General features: G+C 35.3%; 1 protein-coding gene across 13 annotated transcripts in view; it reads right to left on the bottom strand.

Moving 5' to 3' along the window:
• The window catches only part of TNNI3K (TNNI3 interacting kinase), a 301,755-nt gene that overhangs the window by 188,414 nt on the left and 97,223 nt on the right, over positions 1–16,118 (bottom strand). For all 13 annotated transcript variants that reach the window (XR_007720751.1, XR_007720754.1, XR_007720811.1 and 10 more), the window contains 5 exons: positions 11,859–11,997; positions 6,191–6,335; positions 5,998–6,102; positions 1,954–2,048; positions 1,172–1,321 (listed from right to left, as the gene is read on the bottom strand). Coding sequence is in view for 10 of the 13 variants with exons in the window: in XM_050766192.1 (XP_050622149.1) it covers positions 1,172–1,321; positions 1,954–2,048; positions 5,998–6,102; positions 6,191–6,335; positions 11,859–11,997 (634 nt within the window). In the remaining 3 variants the exon portion in view is untranslated. The remainder of the gene's footprint in view (positions 1–1,171; positions 1,322–1,953; positions 2,049–5,997; positions 6,103–6,190; positions 6,336–11,858; positions 11,998–16,118) is intronic.

Here is a 16,118-nt window from a genome sequence, read left to right as displayed (position 1 = left end):
TGGTAGGCTAGGAAATCTTATAGCTTAATAATTGCTATTTTCAGTACAATCTTTTAGGATTCTAGTATTTAAAAAGATAACTATGTTTCTTTACATATTTTTAATATCGTAAAAAGACAATGCAGTCATCAAAAGTTAAAATAACAACTAAAATGTGACTTTAAAATCTGGTATATTTTTAAAAGTATTCAATTATAACCTGTAATTTCAAAGACAATATATACTCTTTCATAAAAGACTATGTATTCTTTCATAAAAATCTAAACTCCTTAGGAGTGTATGTGTATATGGAGAACTCGCTTATGAGGCAAATATATCTCAATAACAATTACAAAGATGCTTTTCACCATCTGAATGTCTTTGGTTACTTCTCCTTTGAAATGATGAATTTGTTATCAATCATCTTTATTTCGGAGTTACTACTACTACACTACTATCACACTAAAATAGCAATTAGTATTTATTTTGTGTCAGCCACTGTTCTAAGCAATTTGCGTATATTATCTCATTTAATCCTTACAATCTTATGAAGTAGAAGTTATAATCCTTATTTTTCAGATGAAGAAAATGGAGCTCAGAAATATTAAATAATTTGCACAAGGTCAAATAATATGGCTTGATTTAAATCCAGTTGTTCTCATACCAGATCTCAAGTTTTCACCACTTTGAGCTCAGATAAGTTTCTACTTAAGCAAATAAGTTTATATTCAAATAAGTTTACACTTGGCTCCGTCACATTTTTCTAGCACAGGCATTGTCAGCAGGGTTAGATCTGACAAATATTTCTTTTTTCCCCCATTGTACTCACTTCTTTCTTATAAATTTGAAACCACATCAAAATTCCCCCATATAAGAAATAAAGATTAGCTCTGAGCCCACTCTACTATCATTAGCCATCACAATTTTGTTTCTCTGGTACTTAGAAATGTGACTATTCCCTTTCAAAGTGCCAATACTGAGAATGCCTTTGGCTCATCTGCAGCCTAGGAGTTGCCTTCTCTGATTACAGTGTATTGGACTCTTTGATCCAAGGCCCCAGAAACTCAAGTAAAATCTACAGAAGAAATGAGAGTGTTCAAGTCATGCAAGCAAAGTAATTATTGATGCACTGACATAATCTATGCACACAGTTCAATGTATCACTATAGAGACACGATGATTAAAAATATACCTTTTTCATAAGCCCACATCAAACATGTCTGCTCATCTTTTTCACCACTAGACCTGCTGGGATCACAAGCCACTAGATTCATATCAGCTCCATTATCCAGTAAGAACTGAACCAGGCGAATGTGACCGTGGTAGCAAGCAGAGTGTAATCCTGTAACAGAAAAGAATTGAAAGAACAAAAGGAGAAAAAAGAAAAACTGCACCCCAAATTTTCAAAAGACAGTTATCACCACATAATAGCATTATTTCCAAAGGTATGAAGTAAGGATTGATTTCTTTGATAAAGAACTCATTTTATTATTGACCAAAAGAGACATTACTTTAAGCAAAACGGGTATTCTATTGTACTCAGTCTTCTATAGAGACTGTCTTTTCCTCAGTACAATTATAGTATTTCTACATCCACCATAATTACCAAGAACAAGTGTTAGCATCTTTCCACAAGTAAAAGAACAAAGACCTGACACAGTTTTTTTTTTTTTTTTTTTTTTTTTTTTTTTTTGATCACCAAATCAAGGGCAGAGCAGTGTGATCAGTCTGTCCCTAGTGCAGGTCATAAGAGGATGCATTGACTGCAAATAATTTAACACAATAATAAAATTGACCAAGTCAGTCTGCTTTTCATTATTATCAGTCATTATCAATTATAAATGATGCCAGTTGATAAAATATCCTTTCCCACTGGAGTTGAGCACTCCCAATGCCCCCACATCCCTTTGCATACCGTTATTCTTAATCATTGACAAGCATCTAGAACTAGTGATGTTTTCATCACAGTCTTACCAGTGTGCCCATCCCTTCCTTGGTGGTTGATGTTTATGACGTTCTGATCAAGAAGAAATTTGACTAGGTCAATCCTCTTGCCATAGGTACAAGCACTGAAAAAATATAAAACAAGAAAGATAGAAGGCCCTTGTTATGGACTAAATTGTGCCCTCTCCCCTACACCTCAAAAAATCATATGTTGAAGGTATAACCCTCATGACCTGACAATGAGACTGTATTTAGGGATTGTGTCTTTAAAGAGGTACTTAACTTAAAATGGGGTCATTAGGGTGGGCCCCAATTCAATATGACTGACATCCTTATAAGAAGAATCTGGGATGAAGACACAGGTGACATAGACAGAGAGGCAGCCATGTGAAGACACAGCAAGAAGGCAGCCATCTGCAAGCCAAGGGAAGAGGCCTCAGGAGAAGCCAAACCTGTTGACATCTTGATCTTGGACTTCTATCCTCCAGAACTGTGAGATGATAAATTTCTGTTGCTTAAGCCACCCAGTCTGTGGTATTTCTTTATGGCAGTCCTAACAAAAAAATGTAGCCCTGATTAAGTCAGGCATTCTAGACGCACACATGTATATAAGAGAGCCAAAGAAACAGAGAAGTGAGGAGATGATGAAAAATAAACAAGCACCATCTACAAAGGCTAAATAAAAACGTGGATATACGGTGAGAAAAATTCTAAAGATTCTCACATCTGGATCTTTCAGAAAAGAGCTGTATAAAATTTCCAGTGTTTTTTAATCAAATGTTTTCAGGGATATTAGTTATTTTTCATAAAAGGACATAAGATATAAGAGATCCGTGCATTTTTAGCTGCAGGACCTAGGAATTATTCTGCAGGACAATCAAATTAGAAATTCAGGAGGGTTCTGAGAGTTTTAGTCAAATCCAGGCCACAATCTGAAATTATTCCCGGTAAAACCATCTACTGTCTCTTCAAACACTTCCTTGACCAGAGAGTAAGATCTCAAAGCTTTCATTTTACTGAAGGAGCATTAGTTGTGGACTCAAAATCCAGAATTCTGCCACACACAAACCAGAGGTCCTGGACAAGTTCTTTGACCTCTGTGAGTTTTAGTTTTACCATCTATAAAACAATGATAGACAATACTTTCTCAAGTTGCCAAATTGATGCTGAAATTTCAAGTGAATTAATGCTTATAGAATCACATTACAAATTGTAGAGGACATTTCATTATCAGCTTTTTCCAGTTGTGAGAAAGTATTTGTGGAAAAAGTAATAAATTTCAAGATGCAAGGAAATAAGATTTTTTAAGATAAATTTTGCAAATAGATTTGTTGAAATACTTAGCTGAAATTCTGATTTCTACTGTTTACTGGGAAAGCTAAGATGCATTGAGAAAAAGATTTTGTATGAAATTAACATGCCTAGTAATGACTACTGGATTTAACTTTTTGATTAGTAATTCTCTCATAAATGTTCTTTTCCTGTAGTTTCCCTCATACCTCTGCTTTTGCTATCACTTGTTAACTAACAGTACTGTATATTCAAATCATGAAGAGAGATGAGGTATGTAATAAGTGACTGGAAGGAACTAGCATTGGGCAAAGCCTCAACTAAATAATGGCCAAAGGAAGGGCATAGGGACTTGGTTCTAGAAAAAAGAGGGAGTTCACTGGGTCTTAGCATTTCCTCCTCCAGGGATGGCATTGCCTAAGTCATTTTTCTTTCATGAAATACCATTCATTCTTCATCTGATTAAACTGAATATGAAGTATCCTAATGAACCAAAGGCAGAATTCATTGCTGACCCCTCTGCTTCTTTGTAATTTCAATCTTACAGTGCTTATCACACTGTGATATGGTACTGGATACATCTCTGTTTACCTTGATACCTTACAATAGGGCTATTTTAAGGATGGAAAGAATCCTGTCATCTTAATGTCCCTAGTAGCAGCAATACAAGGTAGGTGTTTAATAACTCTTTCTTGAAATATTGAGTGAATAAAAAAACTACCATCTCAGTGCAATATATCATGTCATTAACTATTTGCATTATAAATACGACCCATAACAGTACACATTTAATATTGATTCATTGCTCTTTTTCAAAGAAACTACTTACAGAAAATGAGTTCTGAATATATGCACATATATATGTATACATATGAGTGTATATATATACATACATACATGCACATATATACATGCACATATATGTGTATATGTGTACATCTATATACACATATATATTTATATATATGTGTGTGTATGCATATGAAAACCACAAGAGAAATGTGCTGAGTGCTTACTCTGTGCAAAATACTATGATTGTACATAGAAAAATTCGTATTCAGAGTGAATTCCTCATGTAAAAGGAGATTCTTTTATAAATATTTGCTTAAAATGAATACAACAAAAACATTAATCTGTTAACTCTGAGTAGCCACAGGCTTACACAAAATAAAACAATTGGGTATATACTTTCAACTCACTTCACAAATCTTCTCATATAGACAATCTTTTAGAGGTGACAGTCACCCTCTGATTACAGTTGGTTTCAATTTTAGTGCATGAAGTAGCAAAATTATTTGAAAACTAGCCTGAGGTGTCAGCTGTAACAGGCATGACCTAATGGGAAAGAGAATACCAGCAACCAGTACATATCAGTTCTGCCAACTGTCCCCTGCAGGGACAGATTCCACTGAACCGTTTGACTGAAGGTATGATCTAAGGAGTTCTTGCATCTGTTCTGTTACTGAGTGTGTAGAAAACAGACAAAATATTTTGGTACTAGAACATGAAGAAATGTAAAAAGCACAGGATTTAGAATTAGGTAGGCATTTGCAACATTATTTTCTATCCATAAGGAACTTTGGCAAATTACATAGCTTTTCTGATCCTCAATTTTCTCTTCTGTAAAAGAGAGATAATAAATCCAACTTCATAAAACGTTGTGAGGATTAGACGAGATAATGGATGCAAATCATCTGGCATATGGTCACTATTCCATAAACGGTGGTTTTACTTCACCGTTTTTTTGACTGAGCCTTTGGCTGACAAGAAAAATCTGGAAATGTATGTGAAATTTGACAGGTTGATGTCTGATGCAGAAGCACAAGCTTAATTTTAGTTTGGTAAGAAAAAAAGAGAGTCTCCTCATTTTTATTATTCATCAATGCAATGCAAAAACTTTATGTGAACAACAAATTATTCTCAAATACATTTTTAGAGGTTACAAACTAATAAAAAATATGTAATGTGTAGGCAAACGAACTAATTTTCAAGACCTACTAAATACAAATTACTACAAACTATGCTTTTACTGTTATAGCAAAACAGTTACTCATTAAAAATGAAGGCCTTAGATTTTATAAAACATCCACCTTCCTTTTGGGCATTTTAGGGAACTATCGCTCTGACTTATTAGCAACCTTTTCTTTCTTTTCTTTTTCTCTCCTTTTATTTTTGGTTGCAACTTTTCTAATCCCAGCTGTTCCTTCAGTGTGCTTTTCTAGAGCACACCGTAAAGGGCTCTCATGAATTCCTAGAGAAGAGCTAATGCTTTCTTAGGTATTTGAGTGGCCACCCTGACTAGGCTTTTACAGGCTGACAGATGGATGTTTTAGATAGGTAGACACATTTTCACGTAAGGTTTAAGTGGAAAGGAAAAAAGTGTCACATTTAATGCTGATGAATTCTGGTAATGAGATTCTTGTTGGAGGAGGATTATGGGAGCATCCCTTTTTGGCAGCTTTCCATGGAGTGAAGAGGAATAGAAGCAATATGCTTACAGATGTTGATACGCTTGTTGCCTTGGCAACATCAGTCCCTGTCTTTGTGGCTGCTGCCAGGAACGCAGCATCTGGCTTCGGCCCCATCTGTTGTACTGACTGCAGCATCTGCCTCCACCTTTTCTTCCCTGCATCTAGCTCGGGCTCTTTGTCCTCTGCCCTACCTCTGCTATTGCTCTCTGATTGCAACATCTGCCACTATTTGTTCTTGCTTTATGCACACAACTTCAGGTGCTTTAGAGTGTCGGCTAAGTTTAGTTGCTATTGCACTTAAATATTCTTTTACCTATGAAAAGCAGTTTCACTGAAGATATTTTCCTTAGTCAGACTTTCTGTTCCTGATATTTGGATGATTTCCTTGGCAACTTCAAATTTGCCATTGTAGCATGCCCTAGATTTGAAGAAAATATCTTGTTAATATTGTAAGCAAGTACATGCAGTATACCTGGAGGACCTATGGAACGCTACATAATACTCACAGGTGCAAGGGGGTATCTCCATAGATATTAACAGCATGAGGTTGAACTTCCAAATCACTTTGCAGCAGATACTTAACTATATCATGGTGTCCAAATCGAGAACAGAAATGGAGCGGGACATGGTCTTCGTTATCTTGAGCATTCACTGTTATCAGCAAGAAAGAAAAGGATATGTTATCTGGAATTCTTTGTTTCTCAACCTTCATATGTATAGTACCACAGACATTTCTAAGTACCTGAGTGATTCCTGGAAATGCCAGTTAATGATAATAATAAAGGAAGTTAAGGGCGACCAATTTTTAAAATTATAATTTTATTCTATTGCCTACTACCACATTAAACAGGTTTCCTTCTAGCTTCCATAAATTATATGGAACACATTAAATCAAATCTATCTCAAACAATGGAACAGTTTGGGAAACTAATAGCATCCAAAAGGTACACGTGGACTTGTTTCCACAAGGATCACCTTTCAAATTGATTTTTTTTTTCTCTGAATGATGTTAAGAATTACAGATCCTGGCCAGAGCACCATTCCCAGAGATTTGGGTTCAGTAGGTTAGAGTGGGACCCCACAACCTGTATGTTTACAATACTATTGTAAACAGCTCTGATGTATATCCTTAGCTGAAAATTACCATAGTACACTATGCAAAGCATGGTATCATGAAAGGAAAAGTGCTTTAGACTTAGGCAGACCTCATTAATTGTTTTACTTTAGACAGGTTATTTAAAATTCAATTCTTAATTCAGTAGTGCACATTTGTCCTTCTCTTTGGAACACCCAGCCTTATAACCTCTTCTGATGTTTGGGTAATTCCGTATACTGTGAGTACTAATGAGAAGCCAAGACCACATTTTATCATAGAAGCAGAAAATGTGCTTTCCATGATCTCTTTGCAGCTAGGGAACAGAATTAGCAGAGGGTGACCATATGTCCTGGTTTAGACTTGTTATCCTGGAATAATTCTTAATGACACTTTTACTCTCAACAGTTCCCTGGTCTGGACACCTATCTGTAGACTCCTCCAATCAACACATCATATGAGACTGACTTCAGAGCTGATGACATAAAAAGCAAGGCCTAATCTATCTTGGCAACGTGGCAGTAGCTCCATCCAATTTCCCATGGTAGCAATTCCAGCCACAGATTCAATGCCCTTCATTGTTGGCATCAGAAGCACAAGAATTTATGTGTGCCTAGCAAGGGTGGCAGTGCATCTTCACAGGACCACATTTGGGCATGATTTTGGATGTTGTTCCTCACTGTGAGAATTTCAAACATGGCTTTCTACTCTGTTCTGAAGAAGATTCTATGTGCTACATGATATCTTTTAATCTACTCATTTTATGACTAAATTAGCAAGAGTTAGTTTCTAATACTTGAAAGAAAAAAAACTTGACAGATACACTCTCATTCCTCAACAAGAATCAAATGATCACTATGTATTAGCCATTAAGCTAGTGTTGGAGGTATGGATGTCTTATCAGTAACAATCAATATAATAAGATCATTGTTCCAGGGATGCCGAAAAGAATAAAGAGGATCATGATTGGAAAGCCTCTATCAAGCATGAAGCCTGTCATATACTAGACATTTAATAAAAGTTACTTAACCTTTTTACTAATGTCCCTCTTAGAAATTTGCTATGTCCAAAGCTAATAACAGATAAATGCAGAGTCTATACTCTCAAACAACTTACAGTCTAGTTAAACAGTCAATAATTACAGTCCTGAAGTAATAACAACTGAACATCAAACTGCTCAATTCCTAATCTGGCTTTAATAATTTTTAAAACTAAAATAATGGAATCAACTGCTCTAAAGCCATTTGTTTTATTGTTTGATTACTTTGTCAATCTAGACAGGTTCTTAATTAGGCCTTGTAGCTGCTGTATTTATAGACAATCATCCTTATTTTATTTTCCTACAAGATTTTAAGCCAAAGGGAAATCTTTAACAAAGTCATTGAGCTTCTCCTCCCAAGGCTGTTATTAAAAACAAACCTTTGAATCTTTTTTTATTAATGAGTAGCTGAAAAAATACATCTTTCATTCAGAAGAATGTTCTTGGTTTTTTTGATTATCTCCCTTTTAAAAAAGCTTTTCCTTTGTTCACATTCTGTTCTAAGCCAGGGAAAGTCAATGCCACAAGTCAGTATTTGAGAACAGTCAGGAGTCCAGGGCATCTGGAGCGTGACATAAGAATTCTTAAGGTTCAGGAGGAAAAATGCAAAGCAGAATGCAGTGCAATCTTCTATTAATTTATAATTTGCCTTTGGCCATCCTTGGCCCCACCCAGTATTCCTCTCCAATTGAATCAGTAAACTTCAAATTAGGTTATTTACTTGGTGAATTATCCGCAGTGGCTGAAACATTATTCCCTTCAAAGAAGATGTAAATACCAACTGAAGGAACAAGCCAGGACAAATATGGAATCAGACATAGAATTTATGTGTATACACATCTGTTTTTGCTTCAGTCACTGTGATGTATTTAGTTTTGTCTTGGACCAATTTGCAAAGACAAAAAAGAAAATATATTATTATATCTTAGAAAAATTGAATGCATGGATAACATTCTATGTGCTCTAACTTAGCATCTTATTGAGAAACATATAAAGGAGAATTTAAAACAAAAAATACATGTAAATCATTATTGGGAAAATATCTAGTGCCTGGTGCTCTGTTTAGAAGAGAGTGGGTATATAGTGATGTCTTTTGAAAGAAATATTGAATACTGGGTGAATGGATGCTGTTTCTTCTTTACTTCTGCTTATTGACTCTAAAAATAAAATAAAATTTTCCAGATTAACCAAGCAATATCAGCAGGTCCTACAAGATCTTTAAAATTACTCCCAGGTCTGTCTTTAATAAGCTTTCAGTAACAGATCTGTGTAATACAACCAAGAAGCTATATTTCAAAAAGTGAAACACTTCCTATGGCTGGGCATGTTCTAGAAATTTTTTGTGGCTTTCTGTAATATCCAGCTCCATCCAGTTGCAAGGATTGTGTTATTTAAAAGAAATATAGCATTTATGATTAAGATGACAAAATTATTAATTCTAAATTTAAAATTTTCAATTTTTAACATTATCAAAATGGTATATTCTGTATCACTATTTTTTTTCTTATGCAGTCCATCAATATATGCAGTCCATCAATATTTTAACCTTTTCAATCTCATTTAGGGGGCATTATACTTCTTTTTCGTTACCCTAAGAGATACAAAGAAGCAGAACAGAGATTTAAAACATACCTAACTGAATAGGTCAGCCTTCCAAACATGCTGAACTAAAGAAAGTGCTTTCAGAATTATATTTTGAGTAATTTTGCAACCTGAATTTATTTTCATTTGTGACATTCTGTTACCATGGAAACATACTGTAAAGACTGGATTTCAAATTGTACTCTTTTGGGGCTATTTACTTAATCTTTCTGCTATGTCCATTTACCACAGGCAGGGTCCAGATCTAAAATAAATCATTTGGAGGCTTAGCTACATTTTAGAATAAGTGAACTCACTGATAATAAGTCCTGCACAGTGTCCATTGGCATAGCAGATCTTCTGGTTTATTTCTTTGCGATTGGTTGAAGTGCAAATGGAACTTAAATATCAAGCATGTACTAGAAAGAAATAAAAATACTTAAAAATCTGAGTCATGCTGTCTCTTGATTTTATAAAATAGTTGAGTAGGAGGCATGTAATACTTGCATGCACCACAAAGAAAATGTTAAAAATTGTATCATATGATGCTGGCATGTAAGGGGGATGTGGCTGTAGTATTACACATTTCAATGCCTTTTGCAGAGGAGTCTTTTGATCCTAGAGACATGCTGATCATAAATGACATTCATTTTGACACTACTGAGCTCTGGAGTTGTGCAGAGGAATAAAAAGCTAAGGTTGGCATCAATAATAAAAGGAAAAAGTGATGCAGTTCCTGACCTCTTGGAAAAGTGAAGCAGTTTCAAAAACACGATTATGTGTTCAGTGGTTCACACAGGTGTACCTGTGCCTATTCTAAACTAACAAAATGAAAGAGACTGCTTAAACAAGGTCCAAGGAACAGCATTCCTTACATCCTAACAACATAGGTTGTTTATAATAATGCTCTAAAGTAGCTGCCTGAGTTACTGCATACTGGCGTATAGAAAACAATGCAAGCTATGTTTCTTAAATTTTACGAAATAAAGTGGCCCCTGTTTACAACTTAGAAACTGGAAATTACCCTAGTCTCTTGCCACAGTTGTCTCTAGGAGACTTTGTGTATTCCTTATGGGTAGATAAAAAACATTGGTTAGCTTTATTAACTAAATATCAATCTGAATTTTGGACCAAGGAACTGGCAGTTCTAGAGATTTGACAACCGTGTCCTTTTGGAAATGTGTATTGTTCCTGCTGCAAAGGCCAGCAGTTCTTACAGCTGGGCTTTTAATTGGGTCTCTTGGGGGTCAATGGAAGAATGTTGGATATGCCTGAGAGAATTTAATGGCAAGATGCAACTCTGAGTGAATTTTTGTCAAAAAATAAAGTTTGTGAGGAAAAGTGAAAAAAAGAAATTTTTCACTAGTTATAATCAACTTTCCAAAATTTATTTTATAATTAAGAAAATAAAAATGAAAGGAAATTCTATTCCATCAGCTGATTCTGAAGTCCTTCTATGTATTCTAAAACTTTTTTTCCCCAAATGGATCACACTCAAACTCCATTAAAAAGTGTAGTAATATAATATCAAATATTGGGGATGCTGTGGGAAGCAACTGAAATTCTCATATATTGTTGTAAGATTTTAAAACAGTACAAACATTTTGGAAAACTGTCTAGAAATTTCCTAAAACATTAAACATATGCATTATTACCTTTCGAATTATCAATTCTCTCATATATATATGTGCATATATATATATATAAGAGAGATGAACATATATGTCCACAAAAAGACTTGAACAAGAATGTTACTGGCAATTGTATTCATAACAAAAGAACACTAGAAATATTAAAATGTCTACTAGGAGAAGAATGGATATACCAATTATGGTATATTCATGTAATCTTCAACAATATAAAAGAACAAACTATGATCCATACAACAACATGGATGTATGTCCAAATCATCTTGTTGGGCAAAAGAAGCCAGTCATAAATTTATACAAACTCAAGAACAGACAAAACTATATATAGCAATAAAAGTCAGAATATTAATTACCTTTGGTGGTAAAGTCTATTTCCCTAAGATGAGTGCATAAGGGAAAATTTCAGAGTGATGAAATATTCTAAATCTTGATCTGGGTGGTTTTCAATGGATGTATACATACATAAATATTCATCAGGTTATATACTTAAGATTTGAGAATTTTCTAGAAGTAAATAATATCTCAATTTATAAAAGATCAGTGAACAACAGCAAAGACAACTAATTTATCTACGAGAACACTTTACTTTCACTGGCGCACCTAATATATTAAGAATTGAGCTAAAACATGTAAAGAAGGATTCGCATGTAGGCCTAATAAATATATTAAAGATAAATTATGACTTGTGGAGTAAATAAGTACATGACTACAGGATTAGTCAACTTCAAGATTTTTCTCTAGTAAGAGAATTACAAGTAAAAAGTATGCATAAAGCAAATGATAGCAAAGGTCTTTTAAACATATAATCTTACCATCTGCTTTGTTGCCTTCTTCCATCAAGAGTTTTGCAATATTCAAGAATCCTTTTGCGGATGCTAGGTGGAGGGGTCTATCTCCAACTTCACCACTTACATTTACATCAGCACCAAATTTCAAAAGAAGGCGAGTTACCTAAAGGATTTATTCATTTGAAATTAGTATCAAAATTCAAACAATAATGCAAATCTTTTGGCAGTATACAAAAACCCAACTGGCGTAAACCACAAAAAAATTATTGTTATATCACCTAGCAGGAAGTCCAAAACTGGAATAATTCTAGGGTTGATTAATACAACAGCTTAATAACTCAAGTTCTTTCCATCATTCTGTTCTGCCATGCTCAGCAAGTAGGATGGATCACCCCATGGTAGCAAGAGAGCTGCAGCATCTCCAGTCACTACAAACTGAGGTCCACAGAGTACAGCAGGAGATGACCTCTACCTTTTGGAACAAGCGGCTATTTTTTTTAAATCTAGAAATTCCTTCTTAAAAACTCTCCAGAAACCCTCTTCCCATATCTCTTCAGTCCGGACTAGGTCATTTGCAATTTTCTAAACCAATCCCTGGACAAGGGGAAAGATTTACCGTGAGTGGCTTCAACTGAACAAGATCTAACACACAGTGGATGGGGATAGGAGCATCTCTAAGCACAGCCTCTAGGAGAGAGGTTGAACAGTAAAATAAAGAGTCTGCAAGAAAGAAAAAAATATATGGCCCAAAGTGGTAATAGTTGAAATGATAGTTTTGCCTAAGCAGCCAATAAATAGTGCCTGCTACTGACCTTATGTTAACTTGAGGGGTAATATCATATACTGATTAAGAATTAAGGTGCAGTTTGAGATATTCCTAGATTCGAATCTAGAATCTGATTTATATCAGCTGTGTGTTCTTGAGAAAAATTAGTTTGTTTATTTATACCCAAGTTTTTTCATATGTGCAATGGGAATAATAATAAGACTTAACTCATGGGTTGTCATGAGGATTAGATTAGGAATTTGTTTAAAGTGCATAGCACAATGACTGTCATACACTATTTGTTCTGTAAATGTTATTTTTTATTTTTGTTGGTGAACTGAGAAAATGTTGTTTACCATTTCTGTTTCAGAGTTAATGTGGGGCTAGATGAGATGCTAGGGAACTTTGAAAACATTTTTTAAAAATCCTTTCCATATTTTTTGACCTTGAAAACCTACTTTTGTCATTTGCTCTCTTTAGTATCAACTCTCTTGTCAATTTCATAATGTAGGTCTTCACTGTACATAAATAACCCTCTCTAGAGTCATGCAGAATCTTCTCTGAATGATCTCTTCCAAAGTCTCCTTCTGGCCAGAGTCACTGGTAGTTGACTTGATTCTTGATTTTCATGGCAGCTTCAGTCATATACCATTACTGGCCATCTTGCTACTGGAGTTTTGGGCCTTTTTCTGGATATGTGAGTGAACTGGAGACAGGAACAGTAGCCCTGACATCTTTTCCAATTCACTGAGACTCTACATCCATAGGGTCAGAGAAGGATAAAGTGATGAAGCAGGTAGGGGTCTTCCTGGGATTGTTTTAGGTAATTTAGGAATTCCTTTGAGTCACTTGCATATATACTTAAGAACTTTCCAAATAATTTATGTAAACTTGACATTGCCTCTCCTGAGAATTTCAAAAGTCATCTCAGTGATACTAAGAGGTTAAGTTAAGATGCGCCTGAGTCCTTAAAATAGCAGTTAGGGTTCAAATAGCAATTGACCCCTCTCAATTGTCTTGACCACTAAAGTGTCAGCACAAAAGTGAATTCAAGCTCTAAAACTATTTTTACTTCCCATGAGTCAGCAAATAAACATGTCTTGAGTATAAATCTCTCAAGAATATGGTAGACATTTGATAGAAATTCTAGGTAAAATATTAGCTGGGTACAATGTGGGGAACTGAGTTCCTATTGAGTGTAATGGACAAGAGCAAGGGTTTGGAAATCAGGCTTCTATTTATCAGTTATATTGCGTTGAACAAATTGTTTATCATTTTGATACTTCAGTTTCTTCGTTGCTAAAGTTGGAATAACAATATTTCCACCTCTTGGAGTTGTTGTGAGGATTAAATAAGTCAGAGCATGAAAAGCACTCAGAAAAGTGCCTGGCATTCAATAACTGTTAGTAAAAGTGGTAGCCCCAACTTGGAGCATGTGCATTTTATCTCTTTGTTGGCTAATGGACAGATCAAGACTTAATTCAGGTGAAATCAGAACAGCAGAAGTTTAGTTTCAACAACCTTGCATGCCTAAGCAGACATTTCCACTTAAACAGACTCCATATATTCTGATTATGTGACTTTATAATAGACAGATTTAAACTATCTCTGAAATCGATTGTCTATTAAGGACTATTATTACATACCTAGGAAATATCACTCTTGGTACAAAACATCTACTCTTCCACTTAAAAAATAAGTAAATAAACAAATGACAAGGGACATGGCACATTAGGTACATTTATATATTGAATGTACCATTCTCCTTGTCAGCATATTTTAGCAAATGACAATAGCCTCCATAAATTACTTATGTGCTGCCTTCACACACAGAAAGTGAGTCCCTTATCATAAAAGGGCCATCCACATTTTAGCATAATTTTATAAGACTGTGACTATATTTTCAGGGAAAGTAAACAAATTTAGTTCTCCACCCAACATGCATACAGGCTGTTTATGTTTCTGCTGGGTGATGAGGTTAATCATCAAAGAGGATGACTCTACAAATAACATGCATTGTATATATCCTGTCTGTGCCTGAGGTTAGGAAATGATGGGATTTTTCCATTACTTGTGCTTTTGGGCCTGTACTTCTAAAAGTATTTTTGGTGCCCAGCTCTTCATTGCACTCCAGTGCACTCTGAGCAGCACATCAATGAAATAAGCAATCTTCCTACCTATAGGTCACGCTTCACCGATCTTAGAGTGTCCAGGCATATGCCAGCTAGCAGAGGAATAAAGCCACAATGACTATTGAGCACAGGGACACAAGTAAGTTTCATCTTCAACTTGGAACCCTCAGGTGGTGCTGTGGCATGACCTCCAGGAAGGTAAAAAGGTATAATTCTATCCTAAAATTGAAGGAGTCTAGAAAAACAAATTGTGGAAGAGTGAAAATGGAGTATTCAATGAACAGTTATATTTGGTTATCCAGTTACATTTGTTTCTCTCTCTCTCTCTCTCTCTGGTTATTTTCAGTTCCTTGAGTATTCTCACTGCCAAAGGACAGTGTTTTAAAGAAACATACAATTTTTGTCTTTTGATATGTTAAGGTTGAAAATCAGCAGACTTTGGAGTTAGAACATGTTGCCTTGAATTCTGGCTTCTCCATTTAGGAAAATTGTCTGGACTTGATAATTTTTCTCACTGGTTGAAGAAGAATAAGAAGAGGTACTTTGGTACAGCAAAACAAATATAGGCTTTGGGATCAGACAGAACTGAGTACATATTCCAGCTCTTCTATTTATTATTAATAGCTGCATGGCTCTGGCATGCTACCTCACCTGACTTAGCTTCATGCATACCATTGATAAGAATGGGCAAATAGGCCAGGCGCGGTGGCTCACACCTGTAATCCCAGCATTTTGGGAAGCCGAGGCAGGTGGATCATGAGGTCAGGAGATGGAGACCACCCTGGCTAACATGGTGAAACCCCGTTTCTACTAAAAATACAAAAAATTAGCTGGGCGTGGTGGCGGGCAGCTGTAGTCCCAGCTACTCGGGAGGCGGAGGCAGGAGAATGGCGTGAACCCAGAATGCGGAGCTTGCAGTGAGCCGAGATCGCGCCACTGCACTCTAGCCTGGGTGACACAGCGAGATTCTGTTTCGAGGAAAAAAAAAGGAATGGGCAAATAACAGCCAATTTCAGGGTTGTGGAAAAATTAGAAAAAAAGATAAAGGTTCTATTATAGTGCCTATCCCATGGTATAAGCTCAATCATGTGGCAACTCAATAATTTCATAAAGTTGTGAAGGTTAAATAAAATCATATATTGAACAAAAGTATGTTAAAAACTTTAAAGCTTTCTATATATATTATTTTTTATTACAGAATATAACATTTTATACATATGGACCTGTTATAGAATCACATATTTAAAGTAAATTATAAAGCACATTAGTAATTGTTTTTATAGAGCCTTTATGAGTTGTTTTACTGTTATTGCCATTAGCATCATCACAGCTACATTTACTGAGCATTTGCCAAACAATTTATATTGCATCTGAACAGCAGCCCTA

This window comes from Macaca thibetana, chromosome 1 (genome assembly GCF_024542745.1).
Source record: "Macaca thibetana thibetana isolate TM-01 chromosome 1, ASM2454274v1, whole genome shotgun sequence".
NCBI lineage: Eukaryota > Metazoa > Chordata > Mammalia > Primates > Cercopithecidae > Macaca > Macaca thibetana.
The sequence above is the reverse complement of the archived record's forward strand: the minus strand, read 5'-3'. Positions and strand labels throughout refer to the sequence as shown.